Source organism: Bos mutus, chromosome 10 (genome assembly GCF_027580195.1).
Source record: "Bos mutus isolate GX-2022 chromosome 10, NWIPB_WYAK_1.1, whole genome shotgun sequence".
NCBI classification, from domain to species: domain Eukaryota; kingdom Metazoa; phylum Chordata; class Mammalia; order Artiodactyla; family Bovidae; genus Bos; species Bos mutus.
In genome coordinates, this window is record NC_091626.1 from 41209987 (window position 1) to 41233164 (window position 23178).

The 23178-nt window shown below is 39.6% G+C and overlaps 1 protein-coding gene across 1 annotated transcript; it reads right to left on the minus strand.

Moving 5' to 3' along the window:
* Nucleotides 1-5572: 5572 nt before the first annotated feature.
* Nucleotides 5573-18478, minus strand: MAPK1IP1L (mitogen-activated protein kinase 1 interacting protein 1 like). The gene is made up of 4 exons (XM_005905048.2): nucleotides 18314-18478; nucleotides 12287-12308; nucleotides 10904-11596; nucleotides 5573-9939 (listed from the first exon to the last, which is right to left on the minus strand). Exons 2-4 carry the CDS (start codon nucleotides 12302-12304, stop codon nucleotides 9928-9930), a joined length of 723 nt encoding a protein of 240 aa, XP_005905110.1. The 5' UTR covers nucleotides 12305-12308; nucleotides 18314-18478; the 3' UTR covers nucleotides 5573-9927.
* Nucleotides 18479-23178: the final 4700 nt, after the last annotated feature.

Genomic DNA, 23178 nt, shown 5'->3' on the forward strand with positions numbered 1-23178 from the left:
GAATACTCATGTATAGCCGTCACCCCTATCAATAGAACAGTATCAGACTCTATCAAGTCCTTCATGTACACATCTCAATTGCCTCTCCTTCCAACCCTCCCCCTGGTAAACGCTAATATGCTTTTCATTAAACAGAGTATGAGTTGCTTGAGAGCAATAATTTTCTAACCAATAAGTCAGATGTGACCCCCACATACTTTGTTATGAAAGGTACTAGCAGCAAACGGATATTCAAACTTGAAGTATTTTGAGGTTTCACTTTCTATTCAAACATTTCATCAGATGTTTTCGTGAGCTGTTTCCAGTTCTAACTTCACCACCACTGTGGCATAATAATGCACCAAGCACAGATGTGTCAACTAAATTGTGGTCAATGTGAAAAATTTATTTTTGCCACAGCGGGGGACATGTGCTTTTATGACAATGCTGTCAGAATGCTAAGCTAGGAAGATGCTGCAGGTGGTGAAGATCAGTATTCAAACCGCTCGTGTACCAGTACACCACCACCAAGGAGAAATGGTTTCCTCGACTCCAAGAACTTTGCCATGTAACCATGTGAGAAGACTTGAGAACTTGGTTGTGGCAGCAGACATTCTACTAACAGCTTGATGAAGACTAGTGTGGTAACACCTGAAGCCCTAAATCCTTACAGGAGAGCCACCAGTTTTGGTAGTCAGTGTGCCTCAAATAGCAAAAAATGGAAAACTATTACTCCTGCCAACTGTTACTATTACTTCAGATATTTCTGAAGTGGTTTAACACATTTTCATCATCTTGCCACTAATGTACCCTATGATAATAATTTCACTGTTCCCTCCCCTCCACTATCATTGTGAATTAGAAACACTCATATCAGCCCAGGACTGGAGATGAAATGCAATTCTGCCAGAGGTTTGCTGATGTTTGTATGCAGCAGCTAAAGAGCCCCTGAAATTGGACATAGTTTTCAGCATCACTCAGTTTGTGACAGGATTAAGTTAGGAAAGAACTTGGAGCTTTAAGGGAAATTGCTTCCAGAACGGGGTGGGGAAAAAAGACATCTGAGGCTATGAGGCAGAAACCTTTGGACAGATGCCCAGAAAAGTAGGAAGCCTATTCCCATCTCTCCTCAATATCTAGCATCTCTATTTAAAAAAGGCACAGCTTCCTGGTCTAGGATCAGAATGTGCTCTTTTTGTTGGGAATTTTTTGAAGGCAATTGTGGCTGCAATTGAGATATTGTTCTTTACTTTAATAAGATACAGTGTAAGTGGCACTCTAGATAATATATGTGAAGGAAAGGTCAATTCTATGCTGAAACATGTTTTTTTTAGGATGACTTTTTAATCTCAGGAAACAAACATGGAAAATCTCCATTTGCATTCCAGTAGTCAAGATAACCAAATAATTGATCCTTAAATCCAGACCCTTTTGAGAATGCAAGGAGTGTGCTATTAATAATTACACCTGGGCAACATACACCAGAGTTGTCTCAGGCAAACTGGCACGTATGACCACTTATAATGCATCCTTTGTGTTTAATAAACATACCATCACACTGTGTACATTTTAGCCTTCCTTCAAGTGTGACTGATTCTGATTTTACCAAGGTCTTTTAATTTCCCTGACTTCCCTGGTGGCTCAGACTGTAAAGTGTCTGCCTACAATGCAGGAGACCTGGGTTCAATCCCTGGGTAGGAAAGATCCCCTCGAGAAGGAAATGGCAACCCACTCCAACATTCTTGCCTCAAAAATCCCATGGACGGAGGAACCTAGTAGGCAACAGTCCATGGGGTCTCAAAGAGTCGGACACGACTGAGCAACTTTTATTTTTTCTTAGTTGCATGTGAGACCTAATTCTCTGACCAGGGATCGAACCCAGGCCCCCTGCATGGGAGCGGTCTTAGCCACTGAACCACCAGAGAAGTCCTGACAATCTGATTTTTTTAAAAAAAGCATTTATACAGATACTGTATATTATTAGATGTGTAATCTTTTAGTTATGTTAATACACTAAATAGAATCATTTGGCTAGAGGTAAGAATGTTCCATTTTTCCCTCTTGGTACTTTGGGTACTTTGAGCATTATCATCTGTTTTACAGATAAGGTAAATCAGCACAGGAGGCTAGTCAATTGCACCAAATCACACTGCCAGGCTGAGCTCAAGGCTAAAAGCTCCGTGCATGAATCCCCAGCAATTGTGCTGCTCACTGAATCATGAACAGCTGCACTCTAGAATTTGATCAGATTTCTATTACAGACTCACCAGAGGTGGAGACTTATTACCACCTTTCAGATGAAAAGTTTTGTGAGGTTTGTAAACAGGCTTTTCTTAGTTCAGGTCAATTGTCTTCATTCCCCTTCTATTAACAGGCCAAGATCCAGTCCTGATCGTTAGTCCTGTAGTTTGGTCTTTTTTTGTAAAGATTTCTTTGGGCATTCAAGAAGGGATCCAGGTATTCATTAAGTTTAGCACTTGGGATTTTTCTGTGTTGCAGTAACTAAGCAACAGTTAAGATGTTTTAACTTAGCATGTCCTGTATTGGCAAGTTTAAAAAAGAACCGTCAGGCCATACTTGGCAGAACCTCCCTCGGACTCTCCCACCCGCTGTACAGTTCCTGTACATCTTGGCTGCTCATCTACTACTAACAGAGACCTCTTTTGTCTCAGCCACTCTGACAGCCTTGTCCAAGCCTTTGCCGCTTGGGGGCAGCTGGATAACCAGTGTCTTCAATAATCGGTAGGGCTGACACTAGTGATTCGATCACCCAAAACCTTTTGTTAACAATTCTCACATCCGTATTTAACCTACTTTAAAATGCTACACCTCTGAGGATTATGTTTATGAAAATACAACTCAGTAAGTTAGCCGTTTAAGAACTGTGCTTATTTACCGAACTGCAAGGATATATATACATTTCAAACACTAGCTTTTTAAAGTATCTGATGAAACTCATTCAATGACATAAACTGTGTGAAAGGTATGAGAGTGAAAGTTAGTCACACAGTTGTGTCTGACTCTTTGCAACCCATGGACAATAGCCTTCCTGGCTTCTCTGGCCATGGAATCCTCCAGACAAGAATAGTGGATTGGGTTGCCATTTCCTTCTCCAGGGTTCTCCTTCTCCTTCTGCCATTTCCTTGACCTGGGGATCAAACCCAGGTCTCCTGCATTGCAGGCAGATTCTTTACCAACTGAGCCGCTAGGGAAGCCTATGTGAAAGGTTTGCTATGTAACACTCAATGTTATATGGATTTGACTTCCTAGGTATACAATTTTGGAAGCAGTGCTACAGCACTAAGCCAACCATGGCAGACACATGTAAGATGGAGAAGCTGTTCTTAGGAAAGCTGCATTTTGAAGCAAAGCAGAGCAGAGTAGGGAGAAGGCAATGGCACCCCACTCCAGTACTCTTGCCTGGAAAATCCCAGGGACGGGTGAGCCTGGTGGGCTGCCGTCTCTGGGGTCGCACAGAGTCGGACACGACTGAAGCGACTTAGCAGCAGCAGCAGCAGAGCAGTAAAACTGCTATTGGTTACACCTGATTGTACTCAGTTCCATAACATACCAGGTTAGGCGATCTTTACCTCTTAGCTGTAGTTTCATTATCTATAAAATCGAAACTAAAAACTGACCTTTAGGTTTGTTGTAACTTTAAATTCCAGGTGTTAAGAATTCAGTGGTCCAAAGTATATAAAATGTACATTAGAGCTATCATTATCAGCTCCCAGGAAATGAAACTGGATAAGTAGGACAATACATGAAGCTTAGTTTGGCCTCTTTATCTAAAAAGTTAACCAGTTGAGTGTCTTCCTAACTCCCCACAGCTTTGGAATCTACTCAGTGGTGTCTTAAGGGGACAAGAACAGGTCACGATGTCCACTGAAAAAGGCAGAGGTCTAGACTGATAATCAAGGAACTGCATATATAAAGGTATCTGGTACTGGGTATGAGCAAGGTATAATCTAGTGGACACTCTTAAGTCTTGATGCCATTCTCATGTTAATTAGACCTTGGGGTTTACTTAACCTCTTTTAAAGATATTCTTACTCCTAAAAAAGGCTTTTTATCTGTCTTACAAAGCAAAAGCTTTTCTTGTGTGACACTAACACTTTAAGCATAGCTTAGAAATCTAGATGGAGATTCTACTGTAATCTGATCCCAGGTAATCTCAACTAGGAGATGTGGTCATCTAAAATAGCTTTAAAAATTTTAAAGGAGCCAAACTTTCTGTCCCCTCAAACACCTTATCTGTGTTATGAACCAAATTGTGCCCCCTTATTCCCCCTAATCCATGTTTAAGTCATAAATTGCAATGTAATGGTTTATAGAGATGGGACCTTTACTTAAAGTGGGATTAGTATCCATTTAAGAGACAACTGAGAGCTTTCTTCTCTATGTGGGAGCAAACAGTGAGGAGCTGCCGGCCAGGAAGAGGCTCCCATCGAGTAACTGAATTAGCGGGCATCTTGATCACGGACTTCCTAATCTCCAGAACCCTAAGAATTTCTCGTTTGAGCCATCCAGTCTATGATCCTTTGTTACAGCAGCCCAAACTGACCTATAGTGGAATTGTGGAGCTGCTTTAGGGAAAGCAGAGAGGAACTAAGCTGAACCTGCTTTGTGTCTTCATTCCTGGAATCCCAGAGAATTAACACAAAAACCTGCCCCCATGAGAATAATCTTCAGATGCTGTAGGAACAAACTCCAGGAGGAGGACCAAATTCTCTTCCGGTATTAGAATTCTATTGCACTGCCTTGTCTAAAGTGTGCTTATATTAATAGTTAGGATTCTACTTTACTTTAGAGATCTGTTGCAAAGGGACTAGTGCTAACTTTTAACATGGTGATAAAAAAAAGAAACTGCTTGTGTCAGATATCCAGGCAAGAACGTGTTTGCCAAAGGAATTTCATTTCATGATGGGAAAACCTCCCAGCCCTGCTCCAGAGTGGTCTTATATTTCACTACCTATTTCACAGCTCCACTTTAAGTGGGTCCTTTTAGGAGATATGAGTTAAGACATCAAATGCAAATTTAAAAAAAAAATTTCTTTTTGGTCCAAAGCAAAAAGCAGAAATCCTTTTCAAAAATAGAATATACTACAAATTATTTCACTCATTTATAGCCCCACTCATACTCGGTTTCAAGAAATGCTAGCAAATCCTCTGTGGACAGAGAACAGCAACTATATGCCAAGTTTAACAATGTGACCCTTACTGCAGGCACAGCAGTATCTTTTGTAGAGGAAAGGAGGGGTGTGTGGCAGCAGGGGCAGATAGGGAAGGCTCCCTGATTTCATGTGCACAGATAACCTGGTTACAAAGAATAGGCCAGCTTTAAAGGGAGGAGAGGAGATCCTCATGAGGGACACTGCGTTGCTGAAAGATGGGTTTGTGGAGAAGGCATTGTTCCCACGGAGCCTTCGTGAATGCAGGTCACATTGGGGGTTGGGGGGCAGGTGTCCCCTCAGGCTATTTTTCTTTCTTTATGACAACAAATTTGTAGTTAATTAGGTTCTGGACTTTTCTGGGAAGCCCAGAATTGGGCCTAAAGATTAAAATAAGTGAAAAAACTGCGAAACCATGAAAATACATTAAAAAAAAAAGTTTTCAGGTATAATACACAAAAGCAAACAAGTTTATCTTAAAAAATATCAAGTATCACATCCATAGACTATCCCTAATTATAATTACGTCTTAAAGCAACATTTGTCTTTGTTTACAAATACAGCAGCAGGTGATAAAACCTAACATCTCCAACGGATTGCTTACAGTTTATAATACAAACAAATGTATATGTGGCAAATCACATTTTAGGCAGTTTAACTTAAAATGCATAGACAATTACATACATTAAATTTGTCATTATTAAATCAGTGAAAAAAATTACAATATCAAGGAAAAAATACAAAACCTTTATAGAGCACACATAAGAAGTCAAGTTTACTTAATGGCAACAAATCAGGATCTGCTTATCAGTGGCAGGCAGTGAAAGTGCCTTTATCCAGGGGAAAACTGAAGAGGCAAAACATCCCGTTACTTTGTGTGCTTGAATAGTTGCATCAACAAACACTACAGTCTTGAAAAGCATTTTCTTACTTAAAAAAAAAAAAAAAAAAAAGAAAGGTATTCCATACTTTGTTCTTTAAATGCCCAAAGGCTAGTCCAAAACTTCCACCAGCAGGAATACTAAAATGTTTATCCAGGGAACTAATACTGGGTGTACTCATCGAACCTGTAATGCCTGCCTCTACCTAGGCTAGCCTCTGAAGGGCATCCTCTTCATCTCCGTATCTCTGGCATCTTGACAAAAGCACCTGGATTATGGACATTTAAGTGTCTGCTGAATGAATGCGGTCTTCAGAGGCTTTCTATTGCCAGAAGCTTGCATGGCCATTTCTTTAATACCAATTATTTTATTGGCAATTTTTTACCTGGCAGAATTCTGAAATTAAAAAGAACAGTGCCTGTCCTCAACACTAAATATTGCTCTATTAAGATAAAATTATAGTCTTCCCTGAAAGCCACCCACCACTTTCTATGCATAGTACAGTGGATCAGTGTGATCCATCTGAATTAAGCCTTATGCTTTTCAAAAACTTGAACACTTGAAGGTCTGTGCTTAGGTTTAATTTCCAAGGTTTATAAACCAGGCATTTTACAAATCTAGCACTAGATTATTCAGGGTGAGAAAGGAAGACACTGGCACGAATCTCTTAGAAGTGTAGGCAACTGACTGATTTGCAAGCTAGGCACAGGATTTTAACTGAAACTTGAGTAGAGCTATGTTGATATACACGAAGTTCCAAAAGCTGTACATCTGAGTACAATAGGTAGCACTAATAACTGTGAGGTAAAAATACCAGGGGCAAAACCGACCTGTTTCCTAGAAAATATTCCAATATCCCATTGTAGCGGTGTGATAGACCACCCCCTTTCTACTCTGCCCCTTTATTATTCTCTGTCCATGGAATTCTCCAGGCAGGAATAATGGAATGGGTAGCCATTCCCTTTTCCAGGGGATCTTCCTGACCCAGGGATCGAATCTGTCCATTACTGTCTGAGCCACCCTTATTATTCTCTACTGAAAACAGTAAGCAGTAAAACTAACAAAGGAAGGAGGCCCTTTAGTAATTAAAAAATGCACTTATTCCTGAATAATCAATATATTATTTTATAGAAAACAGGGCTATGCAGTCAGAGCTGTAAACAGCCATCTTCAAAAGCATTAGGCAGAGTCTAGTAAGACAAGCCAAGGCATTGTAAGCACTTCTTTAAGGAGCCTTGATTTTTGAGGACTGTGTGTATGAGTGAGGACCCAAGGTCTGATTTTGAATTTCTGTCACCTTTAGGCTCAACAATTTCAAAACCTAAGATCCTAACTCCAGACATACTATTCCTCAACACATCTCAACTATCTCCATCAAATTTATCTTAAAATTTCTGCTCTGAAAGTCCAAATGCCAGTATATTTACTGCATACTCCCTTAAGGCCAGACATACTTTCTAACAAGCAGCCTGTTCCACAAACCAATCTTGGCCTAGCATAGTTTGTTTTAAAAGCAACATTCCCTAGTAAAGACAAAAAACCTTCTTAGATGCTTTCTTCCATGTCACCCTTGAAACAACTTCTGCTTTTCTTAACTCCACCCTGAACCTAAAAATACCTGCTGGCCCAGAATACCCTTAAGAATTGAGATGTCCCTCCCCCAAGTGGAGAAATTCTATTTCCTTCGATTCTGATTCATTAAAAAAATTTCCCCAAGTATCAGTTGGAAAACCCTTGAAAAGCCAGTTTTAAAATGGCAGTATCATCTACGGCATGCTGGGCAGTGTGGGTCAGCAGTTAATGTAAGGGGTAGTAGTTCCAAATCTTGTATTCATGGCCCTTCAAATCCTTTAGCATAAGATTTTCTCTCATAATAATAAAGAGATTCCACGATTAGATTCCCAAACTTGCTACCTCTTCTTCTTGTAGTCAAACATTATCCTCTCTAGTGTTAAATATTTTATCTAAAGCCAGAGCTATCAACTTATCCCAAGGTAGGACAACGAAAATAACCAAAAGGAGAGAGATCTTTGTTGCCATCTCACTTTTCCTATCATCCTTCCAAAATTAGCTACTATTATGATATTCACTGATAATTTAAGCTATGATACCTTCTAAGGCTACTGCCTTACAAATTGAAGGCTAGAACAGATTTCGAGAGTACTGTAGATAGCTGCCACTTGTCCCTGCAAAGAAGTGAAAGAAAAAGACTGTGCCACTATGAAAAAGCTAACATTCCCCAGTCTGAAAATACCTAAACAAATTAGTTTCAATTCTGAAAGCTTGACTCTATCATTTACTTAAGGGAGGCCTAAATACTGTTGGTTACTCTAGAAAGTTGACAATCTTGCTTTCTTAAAAGGAGGTAGCTAACAAACCATTAAACTGGCAGCATTTGGCATTCTTGACATTTTAACTATAAGAGAGATAAAACCACCAAATATTTTCTTTCCAAGCAAAAGTAAGAGCTCCTGCATAAATCTCTCATATATTGGTCAAGAAAGTCACAAATACATTTTAGTAACCTAATGGATACATTCAAAATTTCAAAATGTTATTGACAAGTAACACGGTCAGTTCTATCCCAAATCTAAAAATATGATTTAAAGATAAGGTGCCAAAAAGCTATTTTGAAGGTTACAAACAACACTTATTTTTAAGTAACACAGTCACACTACTTTAAACTCAATTGTAGAGATCTATACTTTATGATTATGCTCAGTGTTAGAGCTAGAGAATAATTTTTGGGTGGCACTCATTCTTCTACCTATTTACCAGTCTTACTGTCAACAAATACAGAACTGAACTGTTAACCATAAGCACTTTACAAACAGATCCAGGAAAACTATGCGAGACACAATGACATAGCTTAACCAGACTCTGAAAGACATTAACATATTTCGATCACACTTCTACAAAGAGCAGTCATGTCTGTATGACTGAGGTTCTCTAAACTAACTTCTGTGTTTGTGATACAGCCCTAGAGTAGGCCAGTTTTCAGTATCAGGGAGCAAGGGGACTACAGGAAGGGCCCCATAGAAGAGTGTTTTGTGGGAATGCAAATTACTTATTACTATGAAGTAGTTCCCAGGGTCTCCTCCAATTTGAGGTTCCAGACAAAGGAGAGAATTATTTCCTCCTTGAGCTCTTCCCAAAGCAATATAGACAGTTCAATCTATTCTAAAACAATACAAAGAGATCACCAATTCTCTAAGAATATAATTTACATTTACACGTCGGCCTGCATTAAAAAGAAACAAGTTTCCACAAAGGGCATATTTTAGAGCTGTATGACCCATCTGGCTAAAAATAAAACATATCAGTGGAACTAAAAACGAAGGAAAAGTTTTTACTAAAAGCTCAAGGATAAAAATGAACTCAACATCTGACAGTAATCACCAACAGTTTTAAAATGTATATCCAAAATATAACCTCAGAAGGACCAGGTTTATTTATCCTGTAGAAAGAACAGCTCAAGATGTTGAGAAGCATCATTTGTTTAAATTATGACAATGTGATTGTTTTCAAAGTGTGTTTATTTAGGGGAAAAAGTGATTATATAAGTGTTTAGTTTCATAATTTAAACAAATTGAAAAGTTTGTTTTAAACAAATTGTAGCAAAGAGCTATTCAATATACGTAATTACTTTAACTTTCCATAAAAACCAAATAAAAATCACATTTGAATGATTTCCATTTCCATTTTTATCTGATTGTATCCATCAGATGTACTATACATCCAAGCACAAGAGGCAGACATCTTCTGAGAGGTGCAAGAGTTGTTCTCTCATGAATGCCCTCTAAGAACAGGGAAACAGCAATTTTTAGATATGCATTCACGTGCATATATCTATGTACTTCAAAAAGCAAAGCGTCATCTCTTCATCCATTGTTAACTTAATGGTAAGACTGCAATAGAAAAAAGAAAAAGTAAACTTCTAGATTTTGTAAACGGAGTTTATTAACTCCTTGCTGTGACTTAAACTTATTGCTTAATAAATCCAAACAGCAAATCATCACTTATTCTGGCATACACTTTACTAAAATATTTAAAACCATATATATATATATGGCAAAAAGTTACACTAATGAAAAGTTTCAGGGACACTTTATTAAGATTGATCGGTTCTGATTAACTTGGTTGGAGATCTGATTAGTCCTTTTAAGAATAAACAGATTTTGTTTTCCCCTATGGAGAATGTGACTTGGCTCAATTCATAGGGGAACAAGGTGCTTTTCTACTTGGTCATATGCCCAAGACAGGGTCCTCAACTAAGATGTCAACCCTACTCCAGCTTGGCTGACAGCAGAGCACACAGCATTACATATAACTGGCGATGCAGCAGAGTGGTATAACCTTGAGCTCAGTACTGTGAAGGATCTAACATAACCCTGGCTGAGAAACACGACAGCTGCATGAAAGATGGGCAACGTTACACATTCATGGCTCTGGATTCTCTAAAAATCTACCTCTATATCTAGCCAGACTGGGAGAGATGACTTTCATTGAACTTTGTGCTTTGGTTTGATGCTATTAAAACATTACTGAGAGAAGTTAAAAAAAAAAAAAAAAAGTCCAATGAAACACATCTCTCAGTTTACTTCAAGGATGCTGTTGAGGATACCACTTACTACATTACAAATTATTTGAGGGATATCTGAGGAATTTCTGTATTTTTAATACCAGGAATACCTATGCTTTCATGCTTTTAAATGCTTTATCTAAATTTGTCTGAAGCTTGAAATTGACTTATTTTATATAACACCCCTTAAAAAAAGGTTTAATAGCTTTCTAATTGTCCATCCAAAACTGGAGACAGTTTTTCAGCTCATGGGACTATTACTGCATGTTAATAACAAATTAAACACTCACATGGGGGCCACCAGGCATCGGTGGAGCACCAGAAGGTCCTGAAGGCACTTGAAAAGGATTATTGGGAGTGGGATAGAGTCCTGGTGTGGGATATGATCCTGCAGGGGCAGGATATGGCGCTGGTGGTCCCCAGGCTCCTGGTGGCACGGTGCCCCAAGGAACAGGTGGGGCCGCCCCTGGTGCCTGGGGAGGAGGAGGAGCGGGGTATGGCCCTGGAGATGGATATGGCATATTGGGGGTGGGATACTGCCCTCCCATTCCTGGTGCCCAGGGTCCCGAAGACATGGATCCCCATGGACCTAAAGGACCAGCTGCAGCTGGATCTGTGGGTGCACCATATGGTCTTGGAAGCTCAGGAAAGGGCATATTTGGTGTAGGATATGGCCCAGTGGGGCCAGGGCCTGGATAAGGACCCCCAGGTGGGGGGCATGAGGGTCCAGAAGGAGGAAAGGGAGCCGGGGGTCCTGGAGGCGGTCCGGTGGGAGGCACGGAGGGGTACATCCCTGTTGGCGTTGGTCCAAAAGGCACGGGGGAGGGTGTTGCACTTGGCGGGAGTCCAGATGGCACAGCAGGTGGAGCACTTGGGTTATTCCAGGGGTTGGAACCTGGCCAGCCTTGAGGAGGTTGGCCGGGTTTTGTATTGCTCACAGCAGAGGTTTTGGCAGGGGAGTTTTCAGGTAGCGCATCTGCCAACTGGAATACAAAACAAGCATGTCTTATTGATCTTATTCAGGGACAAGCAATGCCATACATGATTATCAACCCATGAAGGATGGTAAGCTATAAGGTCAGGAATTCTTCAAAAGCCAAGCTGTTCCATTTATAAACCACCTCATTTAATACAAAATTTAGGAGTTTCCTTGAATATCAGCTTTACAATGCAAATTCCTCAGAGAAGGTCAAGTTTTCTAAATACAACTGATCAACACAGTGTGAACTGAATCCTGGCTTTTCCTCAAACGAGTGACATAACCTCTCTGAGCCTTGGTTTCCTCATTTTCAAAACAACAGTTTAGGGTTAACCTGAGGCCTAAATGAGATAACTCACTCCATGCACTTAACACAGTGCCTGGTATATAATTATCAATAAATGTTGGCTATAATTAACACTATCAGGTTAAAAGAAAACAGAAGTAAGCCTTTAAAAAATTATACTTAAAGATTCATAAAGAAATAAATACTACAGAATGCATTTTCGAATATTATAGCTAAATAAAGACAAATCATCCATCAAAATCACATGCTAAAAAAAAAAAAAGAAAAAAAAATGAAGAATCACAAAAAGCATTTCTTTTAAATTGGAAGACTTAGGGCCCACAGTTAGGACCATGTCTTTTTTTCTAAGAGTTGAAAAACTTATGAAGAATAAATGCATCAACTTACCGAAAATTCATCAGACATTTTCCTAAAAACAAAACCAAAACAAAACAAAAAAAGAAGGAATATTTCAAAACCAGTTTTATACGTCATTTTCAATGACAGGTTAAAGATTGGCATCTTGTTTTAACTTACATCTGATTATTAATTAAGTGGAAAGTAGAGCATTATTTAAATTTAATACCCCATTTAGACTTCTTTTTCTGTAAATATGCTTGGACCACTTTCCTCAATTTTTATAACTCCAGTATAATTAACTTTCAATGAAATGCCCAGATTAGTGCTCAGGTCAACAAGCTCTGACAGCTGTATATGCCCCTGTAACCATCCAAAATACACAACATTTCCCTTACTCCATAAAATTTACTCATGCTATTTCCCAATTAATTCCTAAAAAAGCAATCACTTTTTTAGTTTTCACTTGTTCCTTGATTTCATATAATCAGAATAATACAGTATGTACTTTTTTTGCATTTGATCATTTTACTAATTAATAGTACATCTTTTTTTTTAATGCTTTGTAAGACATTAAGGGTATTAGATGACACAAAAAAATTCATCTACGCTTTCTAATAGTATTTATATAGTTTAACTTGTTTAAAAATCTTCTGTTTTTCTTTCAAACAATAATTACTGAGCAATCTGTCTTTTCTTAACTGACCCAACAAGCCACCTTTAACACATTCTACAGCTGCTATTGATAACAAACACTGAAAAATCTATCTACCATGCTAAGTGCTTCAGGTGCATAATCTCACAAATAGATGCAGATTCTATTACCACTCCCAGTTTACAGCTGAGAAAAGGAAGCTTAGCAAGTTCACTTGTTTCAAGTCACAGAGCTAGTGACAAACACTGAGATTCAAACCCAGGTATAGACTGATTCCAAAACCACCAGGCCACAGAGCCTCCAGCATTTCCCAAAGGTCCTGTGAACATTATTCTACTGATCCACAGTATAACATTCCATCTTATTAGGGCAGCTTTATACTTTTAAACAAATTTTATGACCTACTATTACTATTTTTTCAGGTTTTCCTGACTATTGTCATGCTTATTTTTTCTAAGTCACTTTGTGAAACAAACAAAAAATCCCAACAGCACAATGAGAAAACATAATTAAATTTACAGATGTAGGGGACATTTGATAATATTTAAAATATAAAAATATTATTTGAGAAACAAGGTATATCATCCTGGTTCCCATCACTGTCATTTATTATCACTCAATAGTTTTTAAAAATCAAGACTCCTATACATTTTTTGTGAGTTAGATTTCTAAATGGTAAACTTTTTTTCATGGTTGTAAATTGGGTCTTCCATTATGTTTTCTAATTGGTTGGTTGTTCATATACGGGAAAAGCCTTTTAAATTTTAGTGAATTACTTTTGTAAGCAGTGACATTACTGAATTATTTCTGAAAGTCTCTCAGTTGATTCTCTGGAATCTGCAGATAAAGAATTATGCCATTAGCGAAAAATAATTTTACCATCTTTTTGCAATGTTTATACCCTTTTTCTCTTTTGCATAAGCTAGAATTTAAACAATGAAATGTTAAATAAGATAGTGTGAACACAGTAGTCTTCCCAACTCTCCTGGTAATGCTTATAATGTTTAAATATGATTCTCATTTTTAGTTTTGAGATTTTAAAAAATTACAGTAAGGAAAGTTTCTATTTATGCCTATTTTTGCTAGATTTGGTCCCTTTTTTTTTTTTGCTAGCTTAAAAAAAAAACCACTTAATTTCTTCAGATTTTTTTGGCATCTAATGATTTGATCTCACAGTTTTTCTCTCTGTCCCACCAATACACAATATTGAGCCATTTACAGAGTTTTAGTTCGTGTGGTATGGTTATTATGCGGAATGATAAAGAAAATGAACAGGAAGCCTGCAGTCACAGCAGCTATAACCTTGTTCTTAAATTCATAAGATTAAAAAACACATCATGAATGTATAGCAAATATATTTATCCATTTATTTCCATGTTAAGGTTTTATACTAAAAAGTAACATCACACAATAGTAGATTCTTAGGACAAACACATGAAAAAAAGTTTATCAATGCACAAGTTTCAAGCCTACCTAAGACTAACATTCTTTTCACACAGGGTGAGCCATTTCGAAACAGAAAGTGGTTCTGTATCAAAGTTCACATTAATTCTGGAGCAAAAAACCTAATTAAGCAACCCATTCAATTTCACCTGGTCTTACATTTCAGGTTTTTACAATTACTCATTTCCTTCTTAGTTTTTGAAAAACTGTGGTTATTTAATCATAGCATGACATTAAAATCTAACTCTGGCTTTCAAAAGTTTAAATTCAACATCAAATCCTGGAAGACAGAGGAAATAATAAAGCCTTGACCAAAGGGATTAGAAATAGAGGTCACTTCCTGTTTTACAGCATTGCACTGTAAAGCAACTTGTTTTCCATGCCCAAACAGTATTCATATTAATTGGAAACATTCCAATTTACTATTTGGGGAATACTTTCACCATAAAATGGTTAAAAAAATAGAGCTGGACATCAGTACTCCAATCTAGAATACAATCCAATAGAATGGACATCGAGTATACTTGCAAAAAAAAAACAACCAACCAACCATTGGATTGCCAGGAAATCCCCCCAAACCCTAGATTTTCCAGAGGGGGAAAAAAAAAAAAACCCTCCAAAACACATGGATTATGCTAATTAAAATGAGTCCAATGTGATCTTGAACTACAAAAAAAAAGTTTATAATCAAGGAAGACTTTTTCATTTTGGAAAAATCTAAAGCTATCACTTCCAAAAGTTTCCATTAACTCTTTATGGCAATACACATCATGTGTAAAATTTTTTTTTTAATTTTTCATTGTATTTCTGAAGAGCAATTTTAAAACAGAGGAGTACATAATTTCTTTCAACTAGCATTAGAAACATAAAACATTTCTGTAACACCTATGGCCTTTAGAATAAAGATAGTAATTCAATCACGGGGGAGTTTTAAAAAGTTGAACCCCATAAATTACTGGTATTGGACAAGGAATATTTCAAAAGGCCATCAAACTGTAGGAGTCAAAAACAGTATGGGACTACACAGTTAGGAAACCCAGACACCAAATTTTTTGTCTGAATCTTTTGACAAAGACAGTGTTTAGCCAGAGACCATTTTTCTCATCAACAAAACAGTTACAATTCCTGACTACTTCACAGATAAGTAAAATATCTAAAAATCTACAGTTATAAACAAGATATTTATTAAGAGTCACTAAGTGAAATCACAGAGAAGGTAATGGCACCCCACTCCAGTGTTCTTGCCTGGAGAATCCCAGGGACGGGGGAGCCTGGTGGGCTGCCCTCTATGGGGTCACACAGAGTCGGGCACAACTGAAGCGACTTAGCAGCAGTACCAGCAGCAAGCGAAATCAGGATTTTTGCATTGACTTGTTTAGTATGGGGAGAGGATACTGGTAATACATTGTACCGAAAATATAAATTTTGAATGAACATTTTTATGTGATAGTTTCTAGTATTGGCATTTATTAGATAACACTGTTTTACATTTGGACAACTCAAGAAATTGGGATCTGCATGTTTTTGAACATTTTAAATTACTTAAAAATATGTAATTAAAAAAATAACTTTTCAACAAGCTCCTGTCAGTCCTGTTTTCTACACTCATACTTTTTGGAACCTAAGTGCCTGGTACTGCACTGGGCCTTGGGGAAATGAATAGTCTTACATGGAATAAACACTTAACAGCAGTTCACAGTCTGGTGGAGAACTACCATTTAAACAGTAGGCTACCTGGGGCAAGTGCAGGGCACTATGGGAACACCTTGAAGAGCTCCTAAAGGTATCAAAGGAGGAATCCTGAGGAGTCCTGTCTTTGCAGTGTGGGAGAACAAAAAGACCTGGGGTAGATCCTAGGGAAAGGAGCAGTTTCTGCAAAAGCTGGGGCGGGGGCGGGCAAGAGATCTGGGGGATGTATAAGCAGTTCAGATTGGCTGCAATGAAGAAAGGGGAGGAATACGAAAGCTTCACCCAGAGAGTCTCTAGACCAAAGTTTGACCATCTCAGAGACAGCACACCTCAATCTGTTACTTCAACTATAATAATGGGCCCTTAAGGTCAGAACTAAATGGGACTGGTAAATCAAGTGCCTAGAAAATAAACATACCACCTTCTCTTCCTCGGTGTACGGGCATACTGTATATAGTTAAAACAGTGCAAGCCTGGGGAGGGGGGTCGGAGGGAAGTTCAAGGAGGGGACATATGTGTATACCTATGACTAGTACAGGCTGATGTACGGCAAAAACCAACTCAATATTGTAAAGCAATTATCCTTCAGTTAAAAAAGCATTAAAAAATAAAGGCATGCACACTGTAAGTATTTCAAACCAGGTAATGCTGCAGTTCACTGGTGGGCTCTGGACAAGCCAAGCTGTGCAAACCCCAGAGGTGAAAGTTGACAGTAGTAGCCACCTCACAGATTTGCTGTGAGACTTACACAATAAATCTCCTGGTCACTGTCTGGCAGGTAGCAAAAACTCAATAGATGTCAGCTTTTACAAATTGCTATGATAGGTTCGTAAACTTTTACCTGCAGTTCTCAATTCAGAAACCTCTAGAAATGAAAGTGTTCGCAAGTTTGACATACTTGGTGGACTTCCCTGGTGGCTCAGACGGTAAAGCGTCTGTTTACAAAGTGGGAGAGCTGGGTTCGATCCCTGGGTCGGGAAGATCCCCTGGAGAAGGAAATGGCAACCCACTCCAGTACTATTGCCTGGAAAATCCTGGACAGAGGAGCCTGGTAGGCTACAGTCCATGGGGTCGCAAAGAGTCGGACACGACTGAGCGACTTTTCATCGCTGCACAAATATTAATGCTGGATTGGGGACGGTGCCCCGACTCCGCTGGTGTGATCTCTCGTCTTTGCACCTTATCGGCTTTCTAAAATCTAAAGATAAAATTTTTAAGATTTCTGAATTCCAAAACACACTGGTCCCAAGGATTTCAGTTAAGGGGCTGTCTCTGGGTCTCTGTTCCTCGTGGAGAAAGGAAAAGGGACATTCCAGTACACACAACTCAAGTTTCTGAAACAAACTAGCTTTGAATAGAAAGTTCAGAGACACCAGTATTGAGAAAAATGTCTATTCCTCCTGCCCAAAGAACACTATTCCAGAACAAAGAACTTCTGAAAGATTTCTGAAGGGTACCTTCGTCTTTAATGGAGGGTTCTTTTTCAAAACAAACTCACAGCCATCAAGTGTACGAGCGTGTATTTCTTCAGTAACAACCCTATAAAAATTTTTTTCTTCTTCTGTCAGATGAGTATGCTTCCATGCTTCAACATTACAATCCCCATTTATTAGAAGCACTACTCTTGATTTTCAGAAGAAAACGGTCCAAAGCCACCAGGCGCTCCTAAATCCTAAAATAAGGGAGCATTACAGAACTCAACACTTCTCAGTTTGTCATGGATATTAATCTAAGTATCTGCTAGGAACTCCTCTAGAAAATGACGACCAAAAAAAAAAAAAAATGATGAGCAAAACCTCATATTGCGAATAATCTTAAACTAGCACCAAAGACTCCTACAAGACTCTTTCAGCCTTCCTCTCCCTTTCATTAGCAATTAATGAGTGGGGGAGGGAGTCGGGGCCAAGGGGCGCAAGGCGGGCAGCCCTTCAGAGCCCAGCGAACAAAAGGAGTCCGGGATTAACCGGAGCGAACCGGCCTCCGAGCGGGTCGCGCCCGCCCGGGAAAGGGTGGGGGAGGGGCCAGGCCCGCTCCCCGCCCCGCCCCCCGAGCCAGGCCTGACGTCACCCGCCGAGAAATCCATCGGTACGACGTCACCCGCCCCCGACGCCTTCTCCTTGGGGGGCTAGCGGGCGGACTGCCCACAGCCGGGAGGAAAACCACGGGGAGACGCTCTTAGCCCCCGCCCCACCAAAGAGGCATCTGAGGCACCTCTGTTACTGTCCCCGCGTCCCGCTTGGGCGGGCTCCCTCGCTCTCCTCCATGACCCCCTAGCGCCGAGGCAGCCTCACCCGGCAAGATCCGAACTCGCAGCAAGATCTAGAAGCGGCGATGGGTCCGAGAGAACTGGGTGCTTAAGAACCGAGCGTAGCCCGACCGACGGCAGCGGAGACGGAGACGGAGGCGGCAGCAGCACCAGCAGCGCGCGGCTCCTCCTGGCGCCGGAACAGGAAGCGCCGTGCTCGGAACGCGCTGCCCCCACCCGGCTCCGCCTCCCCACTGGTCGGCGGGGCCCGGCCGCGCGCGCCCTCCTCAGGGCCCCGGTGGCACTGCGGCCAGCCCGTCCACGACTGCTCGGCTGTTTTTCTCTCAGTGGGGGGAAGGAAAGCTCCCTGGTTTCCCGGAGTTCTGAGCAGTTTAGAGGAAACACCAGTGGCGGGTTGCGTTCTGGCAGCCTGGCGGAAATTGTCTCCTGGAGAGGCTTGAAAGCAAGTTCTGGATTCCCTATACTTGGGGTATTTAGAGTTAGGCCTCGAAGCTGGCTAGGTGTGAATGCCTTCTAACCCGGGGCACGGATCCGTTGGCCAAAATTGTGGAGAGCTAAAGCAACAGTGGTCGCAAAGAGTCGGACACTACTGAGCGACTGAACTGAACTGAAAGCAACAGTGCAGAAAAGTGAAGACATTTGCAAATGGCTTGACAAATTGATATTAACAAAAGGAATGGATATCTTTGCAGGTTTTTTCTAATCAATATTTTTTTCTCCCCGTAGTTCAGTTTTGAACCTTTACCTACCTACTCTGTGACAGACCTCAAAGGTGATTGACACATGACCGCAGCGGTCAGGGAATGTGCTAGCTAACAATGAAGATGTCATAATTACGTGTTGTGCAAAATATACATATATAACACGTACATATGTTTTAGTGTAAAAATTAAGACGTATGCAGTATTCTTAGATTTTATTTTCACTTGCTGTTAGTGGATTGCTGGGTGGACGTTTTACTATTAGCTTCTTAAACGAAGACTTTTCTGGGTTTATTCCACAGCACACGTAATTCCCATACTGAAAAATGAGTGATAGAGAATCTTCAAATAATACCTAAGCCTGGGAAAGGGAAAGAGGAGAGTGAAAAATTTGGCCTAAAGCTCAACGTTCAGAAAACTAAGATCATGGCATCTGGTCCCATCACTTCATGGCAAATAGATGGGGAAACAGTGGCAGATGTCTTTTTTTTTTTTGGCTCCAAAATCACTGTAGATGGTGACTGCAGCCATGAAATTAAAAGATGCTTACTCCTTGGAAGCAAAGTTATGACCAACCTAGACAGCATATTAAAAAGCAGAGACATTACTTTGCCAACAAAGGTCTGTCTAGTCAAGACTATGGTTTTTCCAGTAGTCATATATGGATGTGAGAGTTGGACTGTAAAGAAAGCTGAGCGCAGAATTGATGCTTTTGAACTGTGGTGTTGGAGAAGATTCTTGAGAGTCCCTTGGAGACTCAAGAGTAAGGAGATCAAACCAGTCAATTCTAAAGGAAATCAGTCCTGGGTGTTCACTGGAAGGACTGATGTTGAAGCTGAAACGCTAATACTTTGGCCACCTGATGTGAAGAGCTGACTCATTTGAAAAGATCCTGATGCTGGGAAAGATTGAGGGCAGGAGGAGAAGGGGACGACAGAAGATGGATGGTTGGATGTCATCACCAACTCAATGGACATGAGTTTGGGTAAACTCCAGGAGATGGTGATGGGCAGGGAGGCCTGGCGTGCTGTAGTCCATGGGGTCCCAGTCAGACATGACTGAGTGACTGAACTGAACTGAAGCCTGGGGAAGACACATCTTTGGATAGGGGCAGTGGTCTATGGAAAAGGATACTAGTGTGACCTACTTTATCCTCATAGAAGGCTGCAACTCAGCAGTGCCCTGCGGAGTCATAGGAATTCAGAAGGAACCGTAAGTCAGCAAAATAGTGCTAAAATGTTTTTGATGTTTTGCTTATCATAGGCGTCATTGTCGGAGAAGGCGGTGGCACCCCACTCCAATACTCTTGCCTGGAAAATCCCATGGGTGGAGGAGCCTGGTGGGCTGCAGTCCATAGGGTCACTAGGAGTCGGACACTGAGCGACTTCACTTTCACTTTCATGCACTGGAGAAGGAAATGGCAACCCACTCCAGTGTTATTGCCTGGAGGATCCCAGGGACAGGGGAGCCTGGTGGGCTGCCGTCTCTGGGGTCGCACAGAGTTGGACACGACTGAAGCGACTTAGCAGCAGCAGGGGTCATTGTGCATTAATCCTGAATTTTAAAGTCACCCAAAAGTTATTTTCATTACTGGGTTTATGGTCAAAAAAATTTATGCCCACATTTAAGTGCCTCACTCTAGTCCTGATCATGTAGTCCTGATCATGTGTGTCCTGATCATGAGTGACCAACAGCCTTCAGCTTTTCCCATATTTCCAGTCAATAACTGAGCACAGTGGGAATTATCAAATTAGCCCATTCCTGTCCCCTGTCGGCTCCAACAGGCAACCTGTTGGGAACTAAATCCACAGCCTGGCCTTTTCAGAACTGCACTGCCCACCCTACCCAGTGCTTCCTTCAATTTCTTTTACAGATGTCAGACCTGCAATGTGGTACAAAGACTTCACCACCTTTCCCTGCTTTCTTTCTTATTCTTTGTGTGTGTGTAAGCAGAGTTATAACCACTGGACCACCAGTGAAGTCCCATTCCCCTTTATTCTTCAAAGGTGTCCATTGCCCTTCAATACATCTCTTGTACATTTAATCACATTTTGACATGTTTCTGGAAGACCTAAAATGACACACTAAAGAACTGAAAGGAAAATGTGTAATACAGATTTAAAAATTTCTCCAAGTTGAACGTGTCAGGTAAGGATATGCAGTAGTGTTTTGAAAACAGACTACAAAGCCTTTGGATTTTATATATGAGGTTTTAATTAATAAGAAATGAAAATGTATTCAGATCAATTTATTTGAACTCACATCCAAGAAGAAACATTCAACTTCAGGATTAGAAATAAAAAGGGAAACACTCTACTTCTTTTTAGGTAAGGGGTGGATCATACAAGGCTGATTGATGAGTACTAACAGCTTTGTGAAGTTACTACTTAAACTCTGTAAATTCAAGTATATATCTAGTTCATACTTGGTTTATACAGAATTTATCCAATTCTAGCAAAGTCAGCATAATTTAAGTAAACCTCCTTGAGTTTTATACTCGTCTGAAAGCTTAAATTTGATTATAACTATGGCAAAAGTGATTATCTTTTCTTCCTGCAAATGTAATCAACTTTTAAAATAACTTAGGCAAACATCAATTTTACATAAACCTTATTAAGAGTAGGAGGAAATTGCAACTGTTCATCTAATTGCAGAGTCTAAACCATAAATTCAAATTGTACCATTATCTTTATTGTCAAATCAAGTCAAGAAGGCCTTTACAGACTAAAAGAAATGAATGTGAATCTGCAGGGTTCTCTAAGGGGAAACTCTGAAAACCTGTCATCACGTTAGTACTTAACAGCTATACAGAAATATTTTCAAGTATGCTCCAAGGGTCACCTCTTGGACCATAAAGAATTAACCTGCAGGAAGTCAAGTGACATCTATTATCATCTATATTTTATGTGCTAGGAAATTAAAGAGAGAATTGAGTAATGTATTCAAAATTAAAAAGTAAAAAGACTGTCTTTATTTGAAATAGGAGTCATGTGCCTTAAATTCCTTTTCATTGGATTATATCCATTAGTCTACATTTTTTAGAAGCCATAGTTACTTCCGTTTTGTCTCCACTATCTTCATGTGTTAATAGTACACTTTTGTAGTGTTGCTTATTTCTAGACCATTAAAAGAGAAAAACCCCTTGTGCTTTCTGTCCATTCTTCAGAAGTAAAAATGAATGTAAAACTGTCTATGTAAAATGAAGATTGTAAACATTTTTTTTCCCCAAAGTAGAAACAATAATCTGCTTGACTTAAAATCTTTTATTCATTTGGGCATTAAATTACCTAAGCACAATCTACTTTAAACATTGTTTCCCTTGTGTTGCCTCAGGGAATGTTGTATAATTAAGTCCACTTCCTGTGAAATTTCCTCTACCAAAATGAATGTATAATCTATTTGACTCTGATTATAGCTAAAAGTGACAAAAAAGATTTTTAATGAAAACTAAGAGTCTAAGAGTTAGGTCTCAAGATTTTCGTTTCATAGGAAGGAAGCTCTCTATTACATGGATCTATAAAATGATCCAAATTTCAGAGAGACAGGAAGCTGATAACTTGATTTATCTTCTTAATGGCTTTGGCTCATGAATAAATGATAATGGTTTGTTTTTTATAAAAAGAAATGGAATTTGTATAATGAATCCTATTTGCCACATTTGCTCTACTTTTTAAAAAGGATTTCTAATTACTTAGACATTCTTTATATTATTTACAATAAGAAGTCAAAACTTTAACTGAAAGCCATTTTTTGACCACAGTTTGCCATTAGCTAAAATTCAGGAAAGAACACAAGTCTGATCACCAAATCAATAAATCTAGCCACAGGCTGACTAAAAGCTTCCTTTAATCTTCTTCCTATTAGGTCTTCCTTTAAATTAAACCATTCCATGAATTATTTAAGTGAATGGCACAGTTATAGAAAGATCAGATATAATTCTTCATACAAAATGCTCAGGTAACCTAAAAAATCCATTCAGCATGTTTCGGGAAGTACAGTATGAATCAAGATGCTGTAGCTTAAAAAAAGGGGAGGCGGGCTTGGGGGTACTCTTGAAAGCTTCAGAGAGAAATAGAAAAATCAAAGTTTGTTTCCTGGTTAGTGCAGGATGATTCCCAAAGCGCATTTAAGTGTCTGGTCCAGACTAGCTATTAGCGATTAAGTAGTTCCCTTTCACTGTCAAGGCTTT